The sequence below is a fragment of the Colletotrichum tamarilloi genome (assembly GCF_030869305.1).
Source record: "Colletotrichum tamarilloi strain Tom-12 chromosome Unknown Scaffold_98.1, whole genome shotgun sequence".
Taxonomy (NCBI): Eukaryota; Fungi; Ascomycota; class Sordariomycetes; order Glomerellales; family Glomerellaceae; genus Colletotrichum; species Colletotrichum tamarilloi.
The window spans coordinates 48,108-70,339 of NW_026849481.1; the positions used below are offsets into that span (position 1 = coordinate 48,108).

At 51.5% G+C, this 22,232-nt stretch overlaps 9 protein-coding genes across 9 annotated transcripts; 2 read left to right on the top strand and 7 right to left on the bottom strand.

Annotated features, from left to right (window-relative positions):
- Positions 1-1,673: 1,673 nt before the first annotated feature.
- On the top strand, positions 1,674-3,929 carry CTAM01_13537 (C2 domain-containing protein; the record flags this gene model as incomplete). Its single annotated transcript, XM_060529540.1, has 2 exons — positions 1,674-2,962; positions 3,020-3,929. 2 exons carry the CDS (start codon positions 1,674-1,676, stop codon positions 3,927-3,929), a joined length of 2,199 nt encoding a protein of 732 aa, XP_060375880.1.
- Positions 3,930-4,228: 299 nt separating this feature from the next.
- CTAM01_13538 (uncharacterized protein) lies at positions 4,229-4,866 on the bottom strand (the record flags this gene model as incomplete). The annotated part of the gene is made up of 3 exons (XM_060529541.1): positions 4,229-4,446; positions 4,538-4,632; positions 4,694-4,866. The coding sequence occupies 3 exons, from the start codon at positions 4,864-4,866 to the stop codon at positions 4,229-4,231; spliced, it is 486 nt and encodes a 161-aa protein (XP_060375881.1).
- Positions 4,867-5,930: 1,064 nt separating this feature from the next.
- On the bottom strand, positions 5,931-7,336 carry CTAM01_13539 (uncharacterized protein; the record flags this gene model as incomplete). Its single annotated transcript, XM_060529542.1, has 2 exons — positions 5,931-6,911; positions 7,001-7,336. The coding sequence occupies 2 exons, from the start codon at positions 7,334-7,336 to the stop codon at positions 5,931-5,933; spliced, it is 1,317 nt and encodes a 438-aa protein (XP_060375882.1).
- A 1,132-nt stretch (positions 7,337-8,468) lies between these two features.
- Positions 8,469-9,200, bottom strand: CTAM01_13540 (necrosis- and ethylene-inducing protein; the record flags this gene model as incomplete). Its single annotated transcript, XM_060529543.1, has 1 exon — positions 8,469-9,200. One exon carries the CDS (start codon positions 9,198-9,200, stop codon positions 8,469-8,471), a length of 732 nt encoding a protein of 243 aa, XP_060375883.1.
- Positions 9,201-12,382: 3,182 nt separating this feature from the next.
- CTAM01_13541 (FAD dependent oxidoreductase) lies at positions 12,383-13,777 on the bottom strand (the record flags this gene model as incomplete). The annotated part of the gene is made up of 1 exon (XM_060529544.1): positions 12,383-13,777. The coding sequence occupies one exon, from the start codon at positions 13,775-13,777 to the stop codon at positions 12,383-12,385; it is 1,395 nt and encodes a 464-aa protein (XP_060375884.1).
- Positions 13,778-15,364: 1,587 nt separating this feature from the next.
- Positions 15,365-17,159, bottom strand: CTAM01_13542 (cytochrome P450; the record flags this gene model as incomplete). The annotated part of the gene is made up of 6 exons (XM_060529545.1): positions 15,365-15,545; positions 15,608-16,265; positions 16,325-16,454; positions 16,536-16,679; positions 16,735-16,765; positions 16,834-17,159. The coding sequence occupies 6 exons, from the start codon at positions 17,157-17,159 to the stop codon at positions 15,365-15,367; spliced, it is 1,470 nt and encodes a 489-aa protein (XP_060375885.1).
- A 666-nt stretch (positions 17,160-17,825) lies between these two features.
- CTAM01_13543 (uncharacterized protein) lies at positions 17,826-18,488 on the bottom strand (the record flags this gene model as incomplete). Its single annotated transcript, XM_060529546.1, has 3 exons — positions 17,826-17,940; positions 18,015-18,235; positions 18,324-18,488. 3 exons carry the CDS (start codon positions 18,486-18,488, stop codon positions 17,826-17,828), a joined length of 501 nt encoding a protein of 166 aa, XP_060375886.1.
- A 628-nt stretch (positions 18,489-19,116) lies between these two features.
- On the bottom strand, positions 19,117-19,284 carry CTAM01_13544 (uncharacterized protein; the record flags this gene model as incomplete). Its single annotated transcript, XM_060529547.1, has 1 exon — positions 19,117-19,284. A coding segment is annotated over one exon (168 nt), but the record flags the coding sequence as incomplete, so codon positions are not given.
- A 1,359-nt stretch (positions 19,285-20,643) lies between these two features.
- Positions 20,644-22,092, top strand: CTAM01_13545 (uncharacterized protein; the record flags this gene model as incomplete). The annotated part of the gene is made up of 1 exon (XM_060529548.1): positions 20,644-22,092. The coding sequence occupies one exon, from the start codon at positions 20,644-20,646 to the stop codon at positions 22,090-22,092; it is 1,449 nt and encodes a 482-aa protein (XP_060375888.1).
- Positions 22,093-22,232: the final 140 nt, after the last annotated feature.

Below are 22,232 nucleotides of genomic sequence, written 5' to 3' on the forward strand. Positions count from 1 at the left end.
CTGTCATGCAAGGGGAGCGGCACAATGTTTACCAAGTCTTGCAGGTTTACTGTAGGGTAATAAGAAAAGGCAAAGTTGGAAAAGGCTCGTGATGGTGAAACGCTGCGAGTGCTGGCGGCAGCATCCCGGACATGGCCGGCTATGGCGCATGAGAGCTTACTGTACTTTACCTTAGCGGTACTTCAAGGCTAAAGGCTCAAGGCTCAAGGAACTTATGCTTGCTGATGGCCGGAATGGGGGCTCGAAATTAGGATGGCAATTGGCTCAAGCTGAGCAGCATGACCCCGGCTTCGGCATCTTCTAGCCGCACCCTCGACGCCAAATCTTGGAGGGGGCCATGACGTCAGGCGCAGGCGCGAGTTGCATGTTGCTTGCGACGCTTTGTTGATCTTGCTGCGTTCTATGGTTCCGTATCTTATTCTTTTCGTATTGTGTGATGCTGAGTGGGTGTGTAGGTGCTCACTATGCTGAGATGTTGGCTCGGTTTCTCTCTCTCTCTCTCTCTTTTCCTTTACTCAGTACCCATGCCATGCCTCTAATGATGATCTATCTGTACAGGGGAACAGAGGCTGAGGATATGAACAGGGGGCAGGGTCCCTTGTTTTTCGCAAAGAGTCCTAGTCTCTATTCGTACTATGCCTACACGAACGGAGTAGCTAGCTAGCTCGCGCAAGAGTCAAGGATCACGTCTAACCCAAAAGAGGGCAATTTTGATGGTTTGGACTGCGGCCTGTGATTTCCCTCGGACCCCGTCTCTGTTACCCCCCCAGCCCCTCGCATCGTCTTGTCTGTCTGGTCAGTGGTCTGGTCAGTGGTCTGGTCTGACTGAGTCTTTCTCTTCCTTCTCGCTCCATCCGGTTACCTCCCATTTCAAGGCTTCTTTTCTCTTTTTCCTTCCTCCAAACAACTCTCTCCTGCCATCGTCATATCTTGTTCTTTTGGTTACCCCCTTGGCCGTCAGCATAGATACTTCTCCTTCAAACACAACAGACGAATAAGCGCCATCCACCTTACCTTACCTACCTAGTACCTCGAATCCCCTTGTCACCTCGGCCAGCGCATCTTCTTCAACAAACCAACGTTCCTCCCGCCCGCCGCCAAAGCTTCGTTTCGTTTGCAAGCGGACACCACGGACCCCATGCCAAGCTTTTGGTGATTCCTCCCAAAGACATCATTGGACACAGCTCTCCAAACCCAAACTCAGTTCCCGGTTCAAGCTCAAGCTCATCGTAGAAGTGAAGTGAAGCTTAGCCCAGCTTTGAGAGAGAGACAGAGTGACTGAGAGCTCGCACTCGCACTGAAGAAAGACACAGCAGCGCGCTGCCCCTCCACGATTCGGGGGGATCGACACTCTCGGGTCTTGGCAACGGCCACCACGGCGCTGCAGGGTTTTTCTGACAGGATCTGGCGCTATTCTGTTCGCTCCATCTGCGCCCTACAGATCCTAAGAAATTGAGATACACGAGAGAGAAAGACACAGGGACTTGTCTCTTCCGCAAGCCAACACTTGCCGGGGTTCCCAACGCCTCTCTCCGGCCCCCCCGACGGGCGCATTTCAAGCCACCATCGCCGTCGCTGCTGTCGCTGTCTGTGTCGCGATCGCAGACATTTTCCCGTAATTCCAATCAAAGTATTTCTTGTTTCAATCGCGCACTATAACCACCATCCGCACCATGTCGGCCGCCGACGAACAAAGGCCCAACGGGCACCCACATTCCGCCGACCCGTCCACCTCTGCCGCCGCCGAAACTTCCACCACCACGGCCACAACTTCGGCGCCACCAACAGATCTCGGCGCCGCCCAGCCTGCGACAACAACAGCAACAACCTCTGAGCCGATTGGGAACCTCAACGGTCACACGGTGAATGGCACCGCAGCCGACGGTCCCTCGACAAACGGCCACGCACCCAATGGCACAACTCACTCCCCGGCGGCCCTCAACGGCAATGCCACCACCCACGATGCGCCGGACCTGAACGGGCACTCGTCACCTTCATCCTCGCCCAACGGCGCGCCGGCCGCCGCTAGCGAGCAGATCAATGATGGCACAGTCCCATCAGCCACAACAACAAACGGTGGGCCGCCAACCAACGAACATGAGCCCAAGCACGGAGAGGGAGCAGCCCTCGAGAACAAGATCGAGGGCGTACAGAACCCGGATGCTAACGGTCACAAGCCGCCCCACGAGGAGCCCCATCACCACTCTAGCGATCTCAAGGGCCTCTACTCCGAGGGCAAAGAAAAGGTCAAGGACAAGACCAAGCCCTCTGGCGGCTTCGACCCGACACCCTTACCCGACGCGCCTCCCGGCTACACCGTGCGATTCATCTTCCACAAGGCGAGCAACCTCCCCGCCGCCGACATTGGCACCCAGTCCTCCGACCCTTTTATCCACGTCACCCTCCGCGCCGCCGTCCCGAAGCGCCACAAGGAGGACCCGGACCTCACCCTCCGCACCCAGACCATCCGCAAGACGACGGAGCCCGTATGGGACACCGAGTGGGTGGTGGCCAACGTCCCCGCCGACGGCTTCATCCTCAAATGCCGCCTCTATGATGAGGACTGGCCCGACCACGACGACCGTCTCGGCAACGTCACCGTCAGGGTGCCCCGCGTCGGTCCGGACTGGAAGGGGTATCCACGCCCCGGCCAGGAGTTCACGGCCAAGAAGCGCATGGGAAGCAAGCGGGCTTACTTTGTCAAGGCCATCACCAGCCACTTTGACCCGCGCGTTGATATGTCCCCCAGGCTGTGGATTAGTATGGAGCTCCTAGGACAGTCTGACCCGCCGCACGCGCAGATGTGCACACTCGGGCCGACCACCTACTTTAAGCACTTTAGTCCCATGATTGGCCGTCTTACTGGTATCAAGGTCAACCGGGACGAGGAGAATGATGCTCGGTCCGACTTGTTCGATGAAGCAGAAAACAAGGAGAAAGACAACAAGACACAGAAATACGAGTAGGTTCCATCTCCCGACACCGTCCTGCCAAACACGTTATTAACACGCCGTCACAGCTTCCAATCGAACGAGATGCAGCTCTCAGGACCCGTCCCTCCCGAACTCTACCACCGCTACGTCGAGTTCCGCCCCATGATCGGCCTCATGTTCGCAAAGAGCGGCCTGCGCGGCCGCATCCTCAACAAGGCCCTGCACAAGCAGCACAGCCGCGTCTACAACTTTGACAGCTCGACAGAGTACGGCGTCTTCAAGGCCCGCTCCGAGGAGGCCGCGCTGCAGTTCCTCAAGCTCGTCCACTTTGACCAGGGCGGCCGCATCTTCACCTACGTGCTGACCCTCGACGGCATGTTCCGGTTTACGGAGACGGGTAAGGAGTTTAGCATCGACATGCTTAGCAAGCATACCATGCACAGCGACGTCGAGACGTACATCGCCTGCTCGGGCGAGTTCTTCATTCGGCGGCTCGAGAAGCCCGATGCGTCGGAGGAGGCGGACCCGCCTGAGCGGACGCACCCGACGGAGGAGCTGCCCAACGGCCCGCCGAACGAGCACCCGCCGCATAATCCGTCGTACTACCAGCTCTACATCGATAACGACTCGGGCACCTACCGACCAGACAAGTCGATCCTCCCCAAACTCAAAGAATTCCTCGAGGCAAACTTCCCCGGGCTGGGCATCGTGGTGATGCACTGCGAGGACGAGAAGCTGCAGAAGCTCAAGAAGGAGCAGGTCGAGGCCAAGAAGAAGGAGGGCAAGATGATCAACATGGTGGCGCGGAGTCCCAGCTCGAGCTCGCTCAGCTCCAACGAGAGCGCGCTGGAGCACATGGACCAGGCGGGATATGATGGCGAGCCGGTCAAGAGTACGACGCAGAAGGCGCTTGATGCGTTGGAGGACCCGAGTAGTCTGAAGAGGATGCTGAAGCCGGGGCATCATGGGGGAGGGGAGAGTTCGACGGCTCATTAATGGTAGGGGTTAGGTTATGGGTTTTTTTGACGTTATATCTTTGATACCTTTTGAGTTTGGATTGACCGCAACGGTACGGCGTTGACTATTTATACTTGGATATTCCCCGTCTTTGGACATTGCTTTACTTGGATCAGAGACTGGATGGTCTGCAAGATCGACTATAATTGAATTTCACAATATCGCTGCTACCTTAACTAAAAGAAAGTACAAATCTCGTTGCAATTTCATTTCGTGACCTCACATCTCGCAACATCGAACTCGAGGTCTTCCGCCTCATTACTGAAAGGGGTCGAAGTCTAGACTCTGCGCCCTCTACGAACCCCAGGCCATCCTGGGCTCGGATTGGGACGCGGAAAATCAGACGCCATGTTGGTCTCCTTCTGCCGGTCGCCAAAATAGGTGTTGGCCGGGAACTTGTTCTGGCTGACGCAGTTGGGGTTACACTTGTCGAGGGGTCCAGACTTGCCGCGGGTGAGGTCGAGAACGTATGTATCGTCCTTGCAATCGGGGAGAACTGTGTCATTGTGAGTATCGTTAGCAAACAGCATGTTTTAGGACATATGAGGATGTAGGCATTGAATTCGTAGGAATCTGGTTGGGCTTACCCTTGAGGTCGTTGAAAGGGATGGTGTTAAGGTAGCAATCTTTGAACTGGGTCGAGTAGGCCGTGTAGAGGCCGTTGTAGTTCCAATACCAATTCCTTATTTTCTCATCAGTAATCTCAGAGCTATTGAGCCAAGGTCAGGAAGACTATGATGTACTTATTGGTGTTGTCGGCAGCGCAGCCCATCATGATGAGGGTACCAGCGGGCCCAGTCTTGACGAGCTCGGACTTGGTGTCCGGGCAGCAGTAGGTTTTGACTTCGGCTGTGGCCGTACAGTTGAGGGAGGCGAGGGCGCCTGAGATGGTGGCTGCGATGATGATGGACTTCATGGCTTGTGGTTTTGGTGAAGGCTTTTTATCATCTGTCTCAAGACGCTTGAACACTCTATTTATACTCAAAATTATGGAGACTCAAGACATGGCTGTCAGATCCTTAAACGCAATTAGCATTACGGCTCACGCCGGCCAAGCGAGTATGCGGGATTGAGCTGGTGGTAACGTTCAACTACCGAGTTTGCGGGGATTTAGCCTATGGCCTCTTTCATATTCCCAGAGACAATTCATCTATCATGGTTCATTTAGAAGCTACCGCAAACGGCAATTCGCCAAAACGTTCAGGACAAGTTGGGGGTTCTCAAATTGAAATGGGGAGGCGCCAAGACGAGGATCTCTATATGCCAACCGGTTGTTCACCTGCAGATATTTGCCGGGACCTCATATATCGAAAGTTCCGATGCTACGTTGAAGTGTACCCATCCCGCATTTAAGCTAGAGGCGAATAGTTATAGCAATTATGAGTGTAGAAGACCAGCAACAGTCGGATTGTGACAGTTTCGCGCGGCATAGTAGACGTGTGCGCCGGGTGAACTCGATCTTTGGAACGGCAAAGCGCCAGACTGAGTCCAGGTGAGGCTACCTTGTTGTCATGGATAACAACAGGTTTGATGGCATTGCGGTGTAGAATTACCCAATGAAACGGATCTGAGTACTAGGTCAAAGAGCAGATGACCCCTTGGAGCGGAAAAAGCTCCTTTGGTAAGTGACGATGGTCATGCCAAGACAGGTTTTGCCTGAAATGCGTGTATTATGAACACCACCTTCCAGTTGAAAACTGACCGGTCAAATGGGTTGCCACTCTGGGTACCCAGACAGCGAAGCAGACCGTTGCTAGGATTTAGTTACAGCTGGTTCAAAGAAAGGTGGTTCTATCTCCCCTGATCTATGGATGAAGGCACGGCTGGAGTGAGATGTTTGACGTAGTTGTTTTTGAAAGATAATTTCCGAAGACTCATCCTCACATTCTGACGTGCTTCAGACGAAGAGAATAAGGACAGTCATCCTAAAGTATCATCACGACACAACTATGTTTACAGACGACTCTACCCATGATCAGCCTACAAATCTCCCGATCTACGCAACACAGTAAACTCCGCAACAATAAACCCAACATATCCAATCAACATAATACCACCCACCACCCGCTGAATAGTCCTATTCAACCACATCGACCCCGTAAATAGTGCAGTACTACCCCATAGAACAGCCAACTCGGCGTCCGATACGCTCCCCGCGCTCCCCAACGCCCCCTCCGTGCCAACCATGACAATACCCAGGCAGAGCGTCAGCAAGAAGACGTTGCTGCCTACCGTGTTAGCAACCAAGATGCCGCCGTGCCCGCGCTGGCCGCTGAGCACGGCGATGAACTTCTCCGGCAGGGTTGTGCCAATGGCGAGGACGACAATACCGAAGAGCACTTCGGAGGCACCGAGGGCGTCGGCAATGTTGGTCGCTGCGTGGGAGAGGATGTAGCCTGAGAGGCAGATCGCGAGGAAGCCGGCGAAGAGGTAGGCGATGTGGTAAGTAAGCCCGCGGCGACGGCGCAGGAATCGGTCCGAGGGACGGAGGAGGGGTTGTCGCTCGCCGTCGGTGTCGTTAGTTTCTGGTACAGGTTGCGATGCTGGAGCGCGGCTATTTCTCCGAGAAGAAATGGAAGAGTCTGAAGAACTGGATGAAGTGTCATCTCCATCGCTGGAGCTATCGCTGTCTGAACCTTCTGGTGCTACCAGCGTTCCTCGGCTGATTGCCCATCCTATCGATAGTAGGTAGACCACAAATCCAACAATCAAGACGATGCCGGTGACCCGCCAAAGGAGCGTACGTGGCAAGTACGTGATAGGAATGACAGCAGTCGTAATACCGAGCAACAGCAGCGAGTAGATGCGCGCGCTGCGATCAAACTCCACCGCGACCCCTTGCTTGCGGAAAATGAGACCCAGCGAAAAGGCGCCGAGGATGTTGGAGATGGCTGAGCCGACAATGTTGCACAGTGCGAGCGAGGCGCGGCCTTGCGCCAGCGCGCTGACGACCACGACGAGCTGGAGATGTATTGTGAGTCTAGGCTGTTCTCCGAGAGAATGATGTGGTTGACAAGATGTAAAGAGAGTCAGGATGAGGCGGGGCTTACTTCTTCCCACTCGGCGCCGGCGGTAATTAGGGCGATGAGGGTGTCCGGGATGCCGGTGCGCCGAGCGACGATGGCCGTGTTGTCCACGAACTTGTCGGCGCCGGCCTCGAGAAGGAAGAGGGTGCTGACGAAGACGGCCACATTGTAAGCCACCACGCCATTAATTGACATCTCAGAAACGCCGTGAGATGATGAGATAGAATTAGGAATTGCTGCAATCGATCCGTGCTTCAACATGGGTGATGAAGTTGAGAAATAAGAGGAAGTAAACGTCTCCGCCGAAGATGGGATGAAGGGCGGGACTGACTCGTCGGAAGACGTAGATTCACCCGGCATGGGGAAATGATGTTCTCGGCATTAATGAAGACCGAGCCGACGAAATTTCAATTGTCTGGACCAATCAGTATTATTCGTGTATCGAGATGTCTGATGTACGAAATTGTCAAAAATAGCCTGTGTAATGTTGTCAAAGTTCCTTGAATCAATTGTCAGGCTGACTGTGGTTATCCGAAAGTATGAGCTGGGCTCAGCATGTCGGAAGAACTACCTTATCTTGTGATGAACGAATAGTGAGGCTAATGAAGCTATTGAAAGATCAGAGATTGAATCGTAAGTTGTATATTTCTGGCCGTGATTGTTTGATATTACAATGAGTTACCTACCTAGGAATAGAGGCCAGCTCAATTCGCCCAGGCCGAGAGAGGATACCGGAAGTCATATTGTCAGAAATCAACATGATTTTATGAAGATTGATGAAAATGAAATACTGAAGCCTAGTCGTTGCAATATCGAATTTATTTTTCTTTGAGCATTACGTAGATAAATAGGTTGCGGTCCTTCGACATCGGATAGCTGAAGGATTCGTTTCAACTGTTGGGCATAAAGTCCACGGAGAAGGTGAGCAGAATTTAGATCAACCAAACACATCGGAAAGTCAATCGACTCCCGTCTGAGATCGGCAAGATAACGGATCTTCGCGCTGAAGTTCCCTATGTTATGTGGATACAGGCCGAGAGGTCGGGCCATCTCGTGTCTCATGCACAGCGCATGAAGTCAATGGAGGGCAGAAAAAGCTGCTGACAATTTGCCAGCCTCTGATAATCAACACTGGCATTTCAAGATTTCGGAACAGTGTCTCTACACACGTCAACCGAAGGCGCTTTTTGAAATTGAAACATTATAGATAGAGAAATTTGAGTTTAAGAACTCAACGAAGCGCATACTTGGCATGCATTGTACTCCCGATAGAGTATGAGAGTCCAGCATGTCACAACAACTCAATGCCAATCGTTACATTGCAAAGTTTTGAAAGAACAACTCAGACTCATCGTATTGGAAAGATAGATCAGAAATAGCTAGCTAATGAAAAATGAACCCAAATTTACAACAATGGTTGACCAAAGAACACATCCGTAAAAATCGTAATGGAGCGCCCATAAAGCCGTTATGTCATGTATATAATGCCCGTCTATTTGAGAGCCTCGCGGACCTTGCTCTCGAAGCTCCCATCCTTGAAGGGAACGTTAGCCTTTCCAAAGTTGGTGTCCTGAAGAGCGGTCTTGGCGGCGGCGGGGAGAGCATCCCAGTCGGAGATGGGGTAAGTCTTGCCCTTGGTTTGAGTGAACTGAAGCTCGTGGTTGGTCGGGAAGGTGGTGAAGTATTCAACCTTGGCGCTGTTACCGTCCATGGGCGGAGCGCCGTTGGCCTTGCTGTAGCCGCTGTGGCTGGAGGCAGCTCCGCCGATGATCTTGGGGGTAGCCGCGGCTGGGTCGTCGATCTGGAGGACAATGTTCTCCCAGTCGTGGCGGTGGCCTCCGGCGACGTCACCGCCGGTGGGGTGGTCCTTGGGAAAGTACCAAGAGTACATGATGACCGTCTTGCCGTCGACTGTGCCGGCGCGGGCATACGTTTGACCCTTAGACTGATCGCGGCAGCCGCCGGTGGAGCTGCCGGTATCCTGAAGACCACCGCTGGTATCACCGTTATCGGCAACGGCGGGATATGGCTGGCAACCGTGGGCGATGTGGAGAAGGGGGTTGAAGGTCTCGATGACCTTGCCGAGGCCGCCAGTCTGGATTCTCTGGGCGACGGGGCTGATGGAGTCGTGAGCCACAACGGCGCGGGACTGAAGGAGCTCAGTAGGCGCGGCTGCAACGGCGGCAGCGAGGGCCAGGATGTTGGAGACCTTGAAAGAAACCATTGTGAAAGTTAAGGAATCAAATGAATGAAAAGTGAATGTGGGTGTGCTGTAAAGCGAATGAAAGTTGAGTCTGAGTGAAAGGAAGGAAATTGATGCGATGAATGAAGAAGAAATGATAGCTTTGGAAAAGGACGAAGGCTTGCTCTTTATACTCGAATATCTGATGATGATGATGCTTTGCTTGTATGATGTCTTGATTACTATCTTGAAGATCACCAAAGCATCTGCCAAGGAGCTGAGCATTTATAATCCTCGTCTCACGTTGAAAATAGCAATTAAACAAACTTCTAGACGTCTTTAGTTGGCCTGACCAAGTTGAGGGCCGTGGGTGGCATCAAGGCCAACCAGTCGCCAGAACACGATGTTTAACCAAGCCTTCCGAGATTGAGGCCTGTCTGATTTTGACGTTCAAGACTCCATATTGGGGGCAGTGAATATTCAGGGGAAAAGTATGAAGGTCTTATTGAAGGCCTTCTAAGGCAATGAAGACAAGGTCGTTAGTCTTACCGGACTCTCGGCGCGGGTTTCGATTGCTCGTGACGTCCGAACACCTTTCGGTTAGATGGCTCCATGAACCTCATATTGATTGATCCAAGACTATCTCAAAGCCATTTTGGGCTGGTGCGGCTCGGCGGACGGTCATTCTGAACAAGGCCGATAATACTACCTACCTAATTCTGCTCTGTAGAGCTGAACCATACTACCTGGCTCTGCAGTAAAGAGCTGAACATGTCAAGGCCAGTCACTCAATGCATTGTTTCTTGGCACTTTGCCCCTCTGTGTATGTTACGTCCCCCACACGCACCCAGCCCTACTGGATACTCTAAATGGCTCGAGAGCCCCCCGTTCAGACTATGTATATGTCAGACCTGGTGACCTTAACGGACGACATATATGAGAGATGGTGTGGTATTCTGTAAAGTGGTTTTAAAACATGCTATTTTGGGTCACGAGCCATGTGGAACTAAGAGAAGAAAGTGGTGGCTGCCTTTTCGTTTTCTTCAATAAATCGACATATTCGTTGGATAGCATATGCGAATGACCATGTTACTCTGACATAATTGCCTTGAGATATTTTGTCATACTGAACAGGCCTTTGCTACTTACAGTCAAATCATCAAATCATAGCCGCTAGAGAAAGTCTGTCTATTTTCTGAGGTTTCCTATCAAAGGCCACCCGAAACAATTTATTGGTTGTTTCTGTCGGAGTTTGCGGGCTTGGACTGAAACAGCGTGCTTCCTCGCTTACACCCAAAACTGCTGACAGGTTGCTAAAGAAAGTATGCTCACTGACTCGAGCAGCCATTCTAGACCGCTGCCCACCTCCCAAATAGGCTCGTTCGGGGAATAGGCCGCCGGCGGATCGTGGAATTATTGGTGACCAAGCTTAACCCAGCCCCCAACCTTCTGACAGGGGGCCTTGGCAGCGGTGTATTTGCGACTTGATGCTTCATGGATTAGGCGCGCCTTTCATGCGTTGATGGAAAAAACCAATGAAAACTCCCCGAAGGCCGGCATCGGTATTTCTATTGGTCGTGGCTTTTGAAGCTCCCCACAACACCACCTCGGCCGGTTCACGGAGTCCGGGGGGCGGGACTGTCCGCAGCGCCGCCAACTAATGGTAAAATCAGAGGCCGACCTCTCGGAGACAGGCCGACTGCCAAGATCACTTCAGCCTTAAGGTTTTCCCAGGCTGCAGGAACAGGCTTAGTCGAGTGCCATCATGAAACTCGGCGTCTCCTATGGCCTCTTGGACTGGGTGTCCAATTTCTTGGAACAGGATTGATGTTTCTTTTGAATGCCGAGTGCTCTGTTCTGCAATGTGAGCAATTCGTTGCTTTGAGCATTGAGTTCTCCCTCTCGCCGTTAGAGTCTGTAAAGTTGGGGTTGGTGCTAATCCAAAGATCTCTAGAGGGGCGTAGTAGGCTTGTGCTTAAGGCATAACAATGTGACCACTGCAGCATTGATACGGTGCTCCAAAATACAGCAAGGGCCTCGACCACCCCACACATGTCTCAAAGGTGGGAAGATGAGAGCTTGGGACCTACACTTGGTCTTGAAGCCTCTCACTTGAACGAGTGGCGACGATGCCTCAAGCAGAGCCCCTCCATGCTTGACGATGACGTATCACGGTGATAACTTCTATTCTGGTGTACTAGAACGACCAGGTCACCGTGACTACGACATAAGTGCCCTACCTAGGCAAGGTGCACAAATTCCCATTTCACGAAGACGATAATCAGCGACGAGAGCCTAGATTTAGATCAATAATGCTACCCTCTAGCTGATCCACCTCAAAATCGCAATTCCTGGAGCACGTTGACTAAAAAGCTCCGGTACTCGTGTGTGAATGGATTACTAAACTAAATCCCCTGTTGGTGAAGGATCGCCGGGGCCAGAAACATGGGAGAATGCGACTAACCGATGTTGAGCAGGATAGAAGATCTTATGACTGCACATTTTGTTAGAAACATTAGAGTCAACTAGCTGGCCGATATATTCATTTGCCCTAATGTGTACATATATCTGATGCTCATCCATAAACGGGGCACCCCTTTTTGAGGGCCATTCTATGTCTAACGTTCGGTCAGTTTTGTAATGCCAATATAAACCAGAGGACCTAGACAACAATATTCGCATACCATAAGACCAAATCTTGAGTTCTTTCTTACGAGTAGAGTATCAGGTCAACTCCACTGAGCATTCTTGTTAGATTTGAAAACTGATTGAACATTGAAGAAGCAGGACGAAAAAAGCTATTTAGAACTTTTGACGGGAAGATTTCAGACCTTGCACCTATCCTCAAGGCTGGTTTGGCAGGGACCTATTTGTATCTCTGTGAGCTCAATGGAGTATACTATAGGGGCGCTGCTCTAATTACTCAATTCGAAACTCGTGCGGAGAAACATGGCAGGGGGCCAACTTTTAGTCACATGTCCGTACTAGCATCCATTCACGTATATAATGTTGCGGTGTGACATTAAGAGCCATGAGCCAAAGAACATTCTTCTTGGAGACTAAGTAGTCACTCAAACTGTAAGTTATTCAGGTGTCAAGGCTCAGTGGGTGATAGCACTAAAGATGAATGATAGAGGTTCATTGGTTTGACCAGACCAAGAAAGGTGTTCGCAGCAGTGGTATGTCAAATTACTAATTACGCTGTTCTATGAACAAAATCTCCTTTACAGGGAGGGGAGAATTCTCTTCTCAGTGAACTGCCAAAGCAGGGGAGAGTAGTCAGAGCACCAAGCGTTGCCGGTGTAGTATGTGCTTCTCTTTCCCTGAAGAGCGTACAAGTCGCGGTAGAAACCGGCCTTGACAGCCTCCGTAGAAACGTGAAGCTGGAGGTTGGAGTGCTCCTCCCAAGCGGCAAACTCGCCGCCAGTCGCAGAGGTGCTGTTGGAAGAGGCTCCGACCTTACGAACGGCATCGGTGACCAAGCCCTGGGCCTTGATAGAGTCAGCCTCACCGATGACCTTGACGGTCTGGTAGCCAGGAACGCCGACGGTCTCCAGGCGCCAGACAAAGGGCTTGGAGGGGAGGGCATCAGGGGCGGTAATATCGACGTTGAGGAAGTTGGTCAGGTCAGGAAGACCGGAGTCAGAGACGACACCAACGTAGTAGGGGACGTTCTCCCACTGGTTGAAGACGGAAGTCTCAGAGTCGTCGAGGTCGAAGGGCGCGAGGTTCTGGATGGTAGGAGGGATGGTGATCAGGAGCTTCTTGGCCTTGATGAGCTTGCGGCCCGTGGAGGTGGCAACGACGGCCTTGACGCCATCATCAGAGCGCTTGGAGGCAACGACAGTGCTGGAGTACAGGACGTCGTTTCCGAGGAAAGCGCCGGCCTTGTCGTACACCTGCTGGTTGCCACCAGGGGCGTACAGGTAGCCGCTGGAGAGACCGAGGAGATGGGGCTGGCCAAAGTTCTGCAAGACATACAGGGTCGGGGTCTCGAGAAGGTTGCCAACACCGTGGGCGAAGATCCAGACGACTTGGACAACCTCGGTCAGGTTGTACTTCTGGACGAATTGGCCAAAGGGCAGAAGAAGATCCTCAGGAACATTCTCGGGGATATCGTAGGCGCCTTCAGCCAAGAAGTCGAAGTTGAGAGTGGCGAAAAGGTAGTTCGCCAGGGGCCCGACGAGGGTATTGGGGTCGACGGCCGTGGCGTTGGGGACGACGAAACCGGTCTTGAAGTCGACAATCTTGCTCGGGAAAGGAGACAGAGCGGAGGCGTTCAGCTGGACGTTGAAGCGTTCGAAGAATTGTGTTGTCTGGTCATTCTGAATGAATGCCTGCACGCCGTAATCGATAGGTGCGCCGGTCGCGGGGTCGCGGAAGGTGTTAACGTGGCCTCCGAGTTTGTCGGCGCGTTCTACGACGGCGACGGTCTTGTTCTGGTCCCGAAGACGGACGGCGGCGTAGGTTCCGGTAGCTCCACCTCCGACAACGAGAACGTCGCGTAGGATGATGTCCTCGGGTTTGAAGGCGGACTCGTCATAACAGCCGAGGCCGGAGGGAGCGGCACTAATTAATGTGGCGCTGAAAGCGCACAGCGACAAAAGGTGAGAACGCATGGCAAAGAGAAGTTGTGTAAAAAAGAATTACTAGGTAATCAAAGGAGTGACTGGAGATGTGCTTCTTTCCAAGACCGGGTTATTAAGGCGTGGCGACTATAGAAGCTATATATCCGTACATGCCGTATTCCAAGGCAAAAGGTGCCGACCGAGCCCGGCGGTCCGGTAAAGTTGAGAGCCAAGGCCAATCACCAAGGAGAGTTTGACTCAAAGAGGTAATGAAGTCAAATTGATTAAAGAGCACGAACTCTGAATAACGGGCTCCACATTAACAGACGAACATCTTCTGAGTCCGAGGCCGGGCCCGGACTCTGCGGACTACTGCGTACGGAGTACAATCCTGCCTCTACTGAATTGATCGTCTTTCTCATATCGTTTGCCCTGGTCGAGATACAGACTACATTATGGTCCCGTTGCAGCATGTTGGCCATGCTTGTGTGCTTCGAAAGGCACTGCATCCCGGACCGTCCGGTGGATCACAACCATATTGAGCAAGGATTGGGTCAAGATGCTCTCTCTTAGAGTTCAACGCTTTGATTGACCAGGGCTGAGTGACAGCTAGAGAAAGAAATGCCAATTTACTAGTTCGCGACCAAGGTGGGCTGTGTAAAATGAGCCTGAACTCATTGTAAAAACCTTTGCATGCGCCCGCTATTTCCGCCGGCCTCGCGAGCGCAATTCTCCGTCCGAGACAAGCTTTCACATCGTCACGTCAACTCATTATTGTGAATAGCCACGAGAAGTCTTTCTCAAACTTTTGATCAAAGGCGCTCGCTCTCGCATTGAATGCGCGATATATTTCGCTGAGCAGCTGGATTTTGAACCTCTGTACGCTGCCTTCAGAGCTATGCCTCACCGCCGGTTCAAGACTCTTTCGCAAGGTGATGAATTGTATTTCGACACTGGTGATCCACTATCAAGTCGGATTTCGTCACGCTTGGCCGTGAGCCATGAAGCAAAAGTACCGACGCTGAAAAGAGATCCTACGCAATTTGCACCATCCATGGCAACAGCGCCAGCAATGAATAAGGTTCCAATGAAATGCCGACACTGACTCGGTGGGATTTCCCGGTGGCCAAGGCCCCCGTGATTTTCAGACCCCAACTCCACTCTTGAAGGATGATTTGACTCACAACCGTTGCGTTCACGCCCCGCCTCCCGCCTCGGGTTTTGACGACGCAATGGGGTAAGTGACTTGAGTACGGATACAAATTGAACGAAATGCATCGTTCAGAGGGATGAAACCCAAAGTCGCTTTTCAGGAGAGATTGTCTCGCCAAGAACTTGACAAGATAAGCAGAAATCCCAGTTCAGTAACGAAGCAATGGTGGACGGGTCACGGATAGCTTGGAAGTGATTCGTGCTAGAGGTGATCAACTCGTACTAGAAAAAGTTTATTGTAGCGTCCGTTTGTACAGAGACGACCTCTGCTGGGTCTAGCTCTAGCGCTGCTGACCAACAACTGTTCAGAACGCTACTACAATCATCTTCAGTCCGCCTCTTCACAACTTGAGCATTAGTCACTCATCTCGCGATTTCAAACATGTTCCCGTCATGTCAGTTCAAAGAGGAGTGACCAGCAGTCGCTTATACAGCCTCTTCATTCGCAATAGGAACGAATCGCAAGAGACAACGTTGTCCGTATGGCCGGGCAGAAATGATCTGGTCGTGAGATCGCATACTCTCGGGAGTGATGGAAGGATCTGGTACAGTGGAATATCGTTCGTATATGCCACGGAGTAAAATCTTCATCTCTGCTAACGCAAGGCTGTTTCGGGATTAGCATAAGCTCGCGCCCATAGTCTGTGGGAAGGTAGTGTAAGTCCTTACTGTTTTCCGACACAGCCTCTTCCACCATGAGCAAAAGCAAACATGTGTCTCTTCCTCTCGGCTTCTCCGGTGGGGGATAGCCAGCGTTCAGGGTTGAAGGTGTCAGGGTTGGGGAAGACTGCATCGTTGTTGCGGTGAACCGAGTAGGCCTGGCTGCTCACGATGGTACCCTCGGAAACAAAGTAGCCATCGACGGTCTTCCCTCCCGGTGGGATCACGCGAGGTAGGGACATTGGAATCGCAGGATAGCATCGGAGGCCTTCTTGAACCACGGCGTCAAGGTAAGAAAGCTTGTCAAAAGAGGCGTCTGGATTCTCTCGAATCTCCTCCCGGAGTTTCCGTTGAATCTCGAGAGATGCCGGCTGTGACAGTTCCCACAACAAGAAACACAGCGAATCACCCGTTGTATCGATGCCAGCTACCATGTGATCCGTACATTCCGCGGCGATGTCAATGGCGTCCATCTGATTGACGCTACTGCCGCTTTCCCTCTTGTCTTGAAGGCGGCTTAACAGGGTGAACGGCGCGGGATCAATTTTGGAGGTAGCACCAATAACGAAATCCTTAGCAAGGGGAGTGGTTCGTGGATCGAAGAACAAGTCAAGAATCTTAGAGAAGTACTGGTAGAAGACGGGGTAGTGATGCTGGATAAGGCGGTCTGGTTAGTAAGTTGAGGGTTAGCAAGCACCCACTGCACATAAACTCGGGCAACCTTACTTCGTAGACTATCGTCCGTCGTGACTTGCTCCATCATGTCCGTGTCTTCTTGTTTCTGGAGACTATTGGTTCCGTAAGGGTGGAACAAGTGATGGGTTACACAGTCACAGGCGTAAGAATGAAGCTTGACCTGGTGATCAGGGACAATAGTGTCAGTGTTACTGATACAGGACTCGCCGCCACTTCTTCGTGCTTGAAGATTTGAACTTACATAGACATTCACACTTCTACTTGCTGCATCAGCACACTGCCTGACAAACTCTTCCGCACGCTTCTCAATACCGCTCAGCGCTATGGGCTTCACCACATTGCTATTAGCATAGCGGTCGGCAATGATACGCTTGCGCTTCGCGTGCTGAGTAAAAGTTAGATTTTCTGTCTCAGACAAGTCATAAAGCTGGGTAACTTACATCGCCCTTCACAAGGGTTGAAAACATGGTTCTAAATCACGAGCGCAAAACTCACGGTCAGCGCCATCTTGGGATTTTCCATGTAATATCGGCACTTACCTGCGCCCGAAAACCTTGAAGAGGTTGTAGAAACGATGCTTGTCATAACCACTTCCGAGTGATCCGTAAATCTCCTTGACAGCCTCATAAGACGTATATGAAACTTCATTGGGGGCGATTCGCACGACCGGGCCATACTTCAAGTGCAAAGAGTGGATGTACAGCGTTCGATTTGCGCCGAACTCGTGCCATCTCAGGGCGATTGAGGTGATTTTGGACAGTGCTGGCCCGGGGATTCTCCACAAGGGGGATGAATAGCAGCGTGCCAGGTAGAACACCAAAAGGGCTCCAAGGATAGCCGCCACAGAGAGCGGGTTCAATAACATGATGCAATTTGTCGTTGCCGGTAGCACTGCCTTGCTGTGAAACGTCAAGTATCAATCACGCCAATTTCTAAGGGTTGGGAATGATGCTGAACATAAATACCCCGTAATCATAATACAGCTTTGCCGCGGGGTCGGCTGGGGAAGAACGGTAAAATCGGGGCAGATAAGGACAGATCAAGACGAATCAAATCCCCTCCAAATCAAACGAGACCTTTGTTGTTGAGTCATGGGCGGTTTACCCCGCCTATTTAGTTCGATTCCGTTCCCCTAATGTTAAGAATTGGCGAATTCCGGATGGGCGGTCTTGTTTTGTGGATATGAAAACAACGCCTGCTCCGGGCTCGGCCCCGCATTCTGATCGCTAATGTTAAGAAGACCCGAAGATACGGATCAGCCGAGACCCCCGGCCACAAAACCAACCACCGAGTCAACCCATATTTCCCCTAATGTTAGGCGCGGCCGTAATTCCGTGATTCACGTTCCATCACTCATGAACTTTGCACCTCCGATCAGCCTGTCCGTGGTGACAACCAGCGGAGTACTTTCTTCCCACACTAGTCCGCTTCAAGGCAAAGCGAAGCACGCCGTACAGCAATCCTTCAACTGTGGCCTTTTCAAGGCGATCCTTATCGTAGTGCTACCTGCACCTAGTGTATATCCGAGATCTCAGACTTGAGGTCTCGGGTAAGCTGCTTTAGTCTCCGTCTCTCGGTTGATGCCAAAGTGTTTCCAGTACCGGTAGTCCTTGATGGACACGACCGATGTCTGGAAGGCAAGGACACTGGTGCGAATATGTCAGCGTTTTGATATTAAACAGAGCCGGATCTGCCTTTGGGCAGAGGCAAAGAAACCTACATCAACACCATGACGATGAGAGTCACAATCCAGCTAAGAGCACAGCTTCCACCAGTGCAGAACCTTCCATTCGCCTGGCACAACAGACCAAAGGCGACGAACCAGAACAAGATCTCCATTGTATTGAGGATAGCGTTGGCTTTGAGCGAAGCCCACTTCTTGAAGCGCTCCTTATGAGTCGTCAGAAGTTGGTAGCCGATAATGATAAGAGACTTGAAACCCTGTAATCGTCTGGTATCAGTCTCGTTCTCGACAACAATGATTGCGAAAAGTAACGCTGCAAAGTTTCCCCCGCCACGAAGAACTCACCATTGTAAGGGCCATGATGTTGCCGCGAGTGAAGGGGACCGGCATGGCCATGCGCCAGATGGTGAGGATGATGGCCAGTGCCATTAGGGCGACTTGCGCGATGTGGATTTTGGTCTTGTATCTGGTATCGAAAAATCGACCGTCAAAGAAGTCGCGGATGCCCATGGTGACGATAATCGTTTTCCTTATGTTTACTGTAAGATCTTCGTGCTGAGTCGGCGGTTTTGACGGGCGGTGGATCGGATTTCGGTCTGATTGTAGATGATCGATGAGTGCGGTTCTAGGTCTGATGAGGTGGTGAAGTTGGAAATTTGTAGAAGATTTGAAACTGAACAATTCATCTTGTATATTCTTCGACTTTTGTTTACATGTATTCGTTATGGCTCGGCAACTGCTTTTTGACATATACGCGGAGTTTAGTGAGGACGTATACGCGTATAAGGTTCGAACGCCAATTGCATCGCCACAATAACTCGAGACAATGGCTGAGGAACTCCACAACCCAGATGCTACGTCGAGTATTACAGGTGAGATTAAAGCCGACTAGCTAAAGGGCGATTACCCGTAACGCCCATAATTAAAGTTGCCGCGTGGCATGCATGACCCGATTGCTTGGCTCGAGGCTTTAAGAAGGCGCATAGGTAGATTCCAGATTGCTGACCAAGGGTTTAAAGGGTCTCTCGACGCTACGTATGCTGCGGCGTAGAGACCGCAAGGCGTCATTTGTACGCGTTTATCTTAGATCTTGACTTGGGGCAGTGCTTGCGCTGGCGCGCTCTTAACTGTTTGCCAGTCATTCGCTCGTATAGATGGAATTCGAAACCGCCCCACACGTTGCCTCTATAGCGGTTGATGGTTGGCGCGACGAAGCTGACAAAGGCGCTCTCTGCGTTGCTGCTTGAAGTGATGACTGCTTGTGTGGTAGGTGCCGTCTTTGGGGAAGATCCTTGAATAAACTGATTCGCCGAACAATTCATACTCAACTTACTACATAGACTTCGCTCGCGGCTTGTTCCCTGAGTCCCCGACTGGATCTCTCAATCTAGGAACATTCTTCTTGTTTCGTAGGTGGCATTGGCGCTACAAAGAGCTCTTCTATCAATTTACTTCTACTTCAGTGAAAGTAATGGGCTTCGCTTCTTTCTTCCTTTCGTGCACATCGGCAGTTTGATACCAGGATATTGAGCTTCGCACCGGCGCAACGGCCGCCCTACTGGTGTATACATCGGCACTTGCAGAGTGACGAAAACTTTGCTTCGAATGATGCATCTCATTGGTAAAAGTGCACAATTCAGCCCATTGACGACGGGCTGCCAACTTCAGAAGCTGAGTAGGTTTGATCTTAAAGTTGCATGGCCGATTTGAGAAACACCACGCGAATTACAACCAACATACACGAATTTAGTCGCCATGGAAGTTCTTGTCAAAGTCTCCTGGGTGACTTGACGGATTTCGGCTTTACTTTTCTCTCAGAGAACATGAGTAATGCAACCGCCTGGTGCTGGCAATAGAGTAAAGCGTGGTCCAGTGTCTGGGTAGTCAGCGAGTTGGTGAAGCTCGTTGTCAATGTCTGATGCATGTGCATCTTGATATTCAAATGCTGGGCCGTAGCTGCGCTTACGTATTGCAGTTGACACTGATAGTGACGGACAAATAGTGCCACTGCGTCCCTCACAATGGAAACGACGTTACTGGGTCAAAAGAATAAGAGTCGTTAAGTTAAAGCTCCAAATCCTTTCCTCCAAGAACAAAGCAGAAATCAGGATCTAAACAGCCTCACCACCAGATCAAGTCTACGCAGAGAATCATGGACGCATCGCGGTTTTATTGTACGTTGCGGGGCGTTGAGCCGGCCTCCGTGGAAAGCCGGCGCCGGCGCCGGCGCTGGCGTCCCATTTTGCCGTCGCTCAGAGCATGAAAATGTACCGGAAGACCCGGAATGATATCACTGTACGAAGCGTTCGGTCTGCTATCGTAAAAGCTTAAATCTCATGACTCTTTCCCGAGAGCTTCACAGAGGGCAAGGCTCGCCGCCAAATGGGCCGGTAATTACCATCACCCATACATTAACAGCAGACTTTTGACAACACAGGTGAACCTTGTCAAGTCGGCATCCCTGTAGTACACGTCCGCCACGCCCGCCCGAACGCGTTATTAAAAAAGTCGAGCATGCTAATCTCAAGATATAATTGCGCACTTCAATCGGCCCATGGCCGACTTTGCACATGTTATCATCATGGCGAACCCTGAGCGGTGGAGCGTGTTGAAGCAAACACCTTGCCTGTAAAACAAGTCAGACTCGACAAACACTCTCCAGAACATGGCTTCGCTGCCTCTCGAGCTTGTGGAGCAAATCTGCTCATTACTCTGCTTCCACTGTCGATACCAAGGGACTTTTCCCGATGCTGAAAGCGACGATTATCGACTCAGCAAGAGAACACTATCACGACTTTGTCGCGTTTCCAGAGGATTTTGCGCTGTTGCTCAGCCGTTCCTTTTCCACGACTTCGCCACGGGCGGGTTACTCCAAAGGCATGATTGCGGTATCGGAGCGCAGCCTAGCAAGCCCTCACAAGACGACGAGTACGACGACAAGCTGCCCGTCTTCCTGCGCAGCATCATACAGCGTCCGGATCTGGCATCTCACACCAGAACGCTACAACTGGTAGAGAACGACGTGATCAGAGGGTGCACGCCAGAACTAGCTCCACTCCTCATCAAAGCGACCGAAGATGCTGGCGCGCTACGGCACGCTCCGAGCAGGGGCTATCTCCAAACGAACATATGGAGTGGGTTCTCCGGTCAGCCCGAAGCTTTGTTACGAATCCAGCGGCGGAAGATTCACCACTGGCTCGGGGAGTTGGCAATTCTGCTATCGCCGAACCTCGCTATGCTTCTCATAGCCCGTGATAGCTTTGTGGACTATGAGCATATCAGAGATAGTCGGGCTTCCTTCCCTGCACTCCGATCAATTGCTCTCAGGGGCGTCAGGAAGAACCATCACATTTATGAGGCCTCTGCGCTCTTCGCCGCGGCGCCAAATCTTGAAAACTTGCATTCAATGCATTGCAGTCTCTTCGACGGTCAAAGTCCTTGGACTCTCGTGAAGCCTTGGACGCTGAAGTTGGGCAATCTTCGGAGATTGTCGCTGAGCGAGATAGGCTTTGAAGATCTCAATCTATTGGTGAAGTGCTGCCCGAGTTTGGAGGAGCTGGCAGTCACAGCGAAAGAAATCTACCGCAACTCGGGATTCGACTATTGGGATATGTCAAAATTGCTTCAGGCATTTGACCCGGTTCGCCATACTCTACGGAAACTGCGTCTTTCTCACGATTGTAGTCGGTCGTCTAGGGCAGACTCCCGGCAAGTTGCGTCTGGCGGGATAGCTTGGTCTTTCCGCTCCTTTGAGCATCTAGAGGAGCTTGTATTTGATCAAGCGGCAATCGACAACACCCCAAGAGCAGTTCTCTTGGAATATGGAGCGGATCTATACACCGAATGGAGGTTGGCCGAAGTCTTGCCAGCGTCCATTCGTCGGGTTGAGATCTTGCATGCAGACCAAAACTGCAAGGAAAAGCTCAGGCGGCTTGCCGAAGAATCTTTGTTCACGTTACCCAATCTGAAGGTTGTTCAGGTCAACTATGACGAGTTCAGAGAGAAAAGCGACCTTGATGTGCATTGCGTAGACACTATGGATGCCCGATTCCAATCGCTGGGCATCGAAATGATATGGAGTACAGGGTGTATCAAGGAGGAAGTAACGGCTTGACCTTAGTTGCTATCGGTCTACCTCGAACCAGAGTCGATTCATGGATGAGGACCATAGTTGCATGAGAAAATGCCTGTAGAGTGTTATTATAATAGATAGACTAATAGATAGAAACGGGAGCATGGCATAGCATTATCAGT